Genomic DNA, 2,300 nt, shown 5'->3' on the forward strand with positions numbered 1-2,300 from the left:
CCTAGGCCATGCCGCCCTGGGCAGTCAGCCATTTCGCCTTCATCCATTATCAAGCACATATTTTATATCAACTTTACGTGTATTTGGAATGCATGCAGCTGGACAGGGTCTCACCTCTTGACCCTGATGATCTGGTCCCTCATGGGCTTGATGTCCTGAAAACTTTGCTGGTTCACCAGACTGTAGACCAGGATGAAGCCCTGGCCGTTTCTGATGTAAAGGTCCCTCATGGAGGCGAACTGCTCGGTCCCCGCCGTRTCCAGGATCTCCAGCACCGACGGAGAAGAGTCCACCTCGATCTCCTTCCTGTAGAAATCTTCAATGGTCGGGTCGTACTTCTCTATGAACGTCCCGGTGACGAACTGGACCGTCAGCGCGGACTTGCCCACCCCGCCGCTGCCCAGCACCACCACCTTGTACTCCCGCATCGCCTACCGCTCCTCTGGAGTCAAACCCGGCGTGCAGAGGAGAAAGAAGAAACGCATCCCCTCGCACAGGAGCCTGCAGCCAGCCTCCGGAAGACGAGATGCTCCCCACAGCTACACAGGAATGGATGCTGGAGCAGCCTCTCTACTGAGATATTCCCACGCTACCTCGAAGGGACACCATTCCAGAGGCATCCATAATGCAATAAGGCGGCAGTGGGGTAAAAATAAGAGCGGCTATTATTAGAAACATCTAGACGGCTCATTTTTTTTAATGCGCCGACAAAAGAGAGSCAGTGCTACATTTCCCTGCACCGCGGGGTTCGGCGGAGTTAAAGGCAACGAACAGATGTAGCCTTAAGACGACAGTGGAGCTGGGAATCCACGCCTCCGGAGTCGGCGCATCCTCTGGATGCGACCATTTCCTGGAAGATATGGAGGGCGATTAGTGCCACTGTTTAACAGGGAGGGAGGAGGGGCAATTCTGAAATAACGCCACACATTTGATTTATACCTTAAAATTATACATTAACAACAGCAATCTTTTTAATTTAATTACTGAGCAGTTTTTATTGTTTTTTAAGCTGTTGCTATGTGGCGACGGTATGGTATGAGAGAGATAATCAGTGAAATTTTTTTTAGATCTTTTTCCTTCTCCCAGTGCTAACTAGAAACAACCAATCAGAGGCAGGCCATAGTGCTGTCAATCACAATCTCCTGTGGCGCTGCTCATCCCCCCTYCAGATTCTGTTGTAAATACTCAGGCTTGTTAGCATAGCCACCGATGAATGGTTTCCCGGTAACGGTAAGTTGTTTCTCCACCATTTAGCAGCTACATGAGATTTATTGACAGCGCTAANGAGGGAGGAGGGGCAATTCTGAAATAACGCCACACATTTGATTTATACCTTAAAATTATACATTAACAACAGCAATCTTTTTAATTTAATTACTGAGCAGTTTTTATTGTTTTTTAAGCTGTTGCTATGTGGCGACGGTATGGTATGAGAGAGATAATCAGTGAAATTTTTTTTAGATCTTTTTCCTTCTCCCAGTGCTAACTAGAAACAACCAATCAGAGGCAGGCCATAGTGCTGTCAATCACAATCTCCTGTGGCGCTGCTCATCCCCCCTYCAGATTCTGTTGTAAATACTCAGGCTTGTTAGCATAGCCACCGATGAATGGTTTCCCGGTAACGGTAAGTTGTTTCTCCACCATTTAGCAGCTACATGAGATTTATTGACAGCGCTAARACCCRCCTCCTGGCTCTACCGATATACRCTACCGATTTCGGTCTTCATTACCTTAACCATGTCTCTGAGCGGCGAACGCCTTGTACTTAGTGCAACTTAGAGGAGAACAAGTTGATGGTGTCTTCACTTTTGATTCCTCTCAAGTCCTCAACACATTGCTTGGAACCCTGTTGACTCTTTGCAACAGAACATTAGATACAGAGCACACARGTGGAAATTTTATGACTGGGCCAAGAAATATCTAAAAGTAGGTGAACTTCTGTAAAATCTCAGTAAATKTCGTTGTCTTTAACGACAGAGTGAAAGTGACAATTAGTATTATTACACTCCTTTATTTTAGTTGCAACTTGAAWTTTTTTTTAATATTGGAGTTTATTCAAGATTATTGAAGGTTATTGCTGAGGTAAACAAAAAGTGCTGCAAATGTATAAAACATTATTTTTACAAATTAATTAGTAAMCCCTCATAGAAAATCTATTTTTGTTTTTATTTTGCTCTACTAAACTCAAAGGAAATGACCCCAAAATAAAAAGAAATTATGCAAAAATCTTACTTGTACCAGGCTTTGGCTTCTTCATGTCTTAAAATATGTTATAAAAACATAACTGATTAACTCTCAGC

The 2,300-nt window shown here is 44.0% G+C and overlaps 1 protein-coding gene across 1 annotated transcript in view; it reads right to left on the reverse strand.

Annotated features, from left to right (window-relative positions):
- Nucleotides 1–898, reverse strand: part of LOC103475698 (ras-related protein Rap-2a-like) — a 13,965-nt gene extending 13,067 nt beyond the window's left edge. Inside the window, exon 1 of the mRNA XM_008427504.2 lies at nucleotides 115–898. Within this exon, the coding sequence (XP_008425726.1) occupies nucleotides 115–428 (314 nt within the window). The 5' untranslated portion in view covers nucleotides 429–898. The remainder of the gene's footprint in view (nucleotides 1–114) is intronic.
- Between the last annotated feature and the right edge of the window lie 1,402 nt (nucleotides 899–2,300).

The sequence above is a fragment of the Poecilia reticulata genome, linkage group LG2 (assembly GCF_000633615.1).
Source record: "Poecilia reticulata strain Guanapo linkage group LG2, Guppy_female_1.0+MT, whole genome shotgun sequence".
NCBI classification, from domain to species: domain Eukaryota; kingdom Metazoa; phylum Chordata; class Actinopteri; order Cyprinodontiformes; family Poeciliidae; genus Poecilia; species Poecilia reticulata.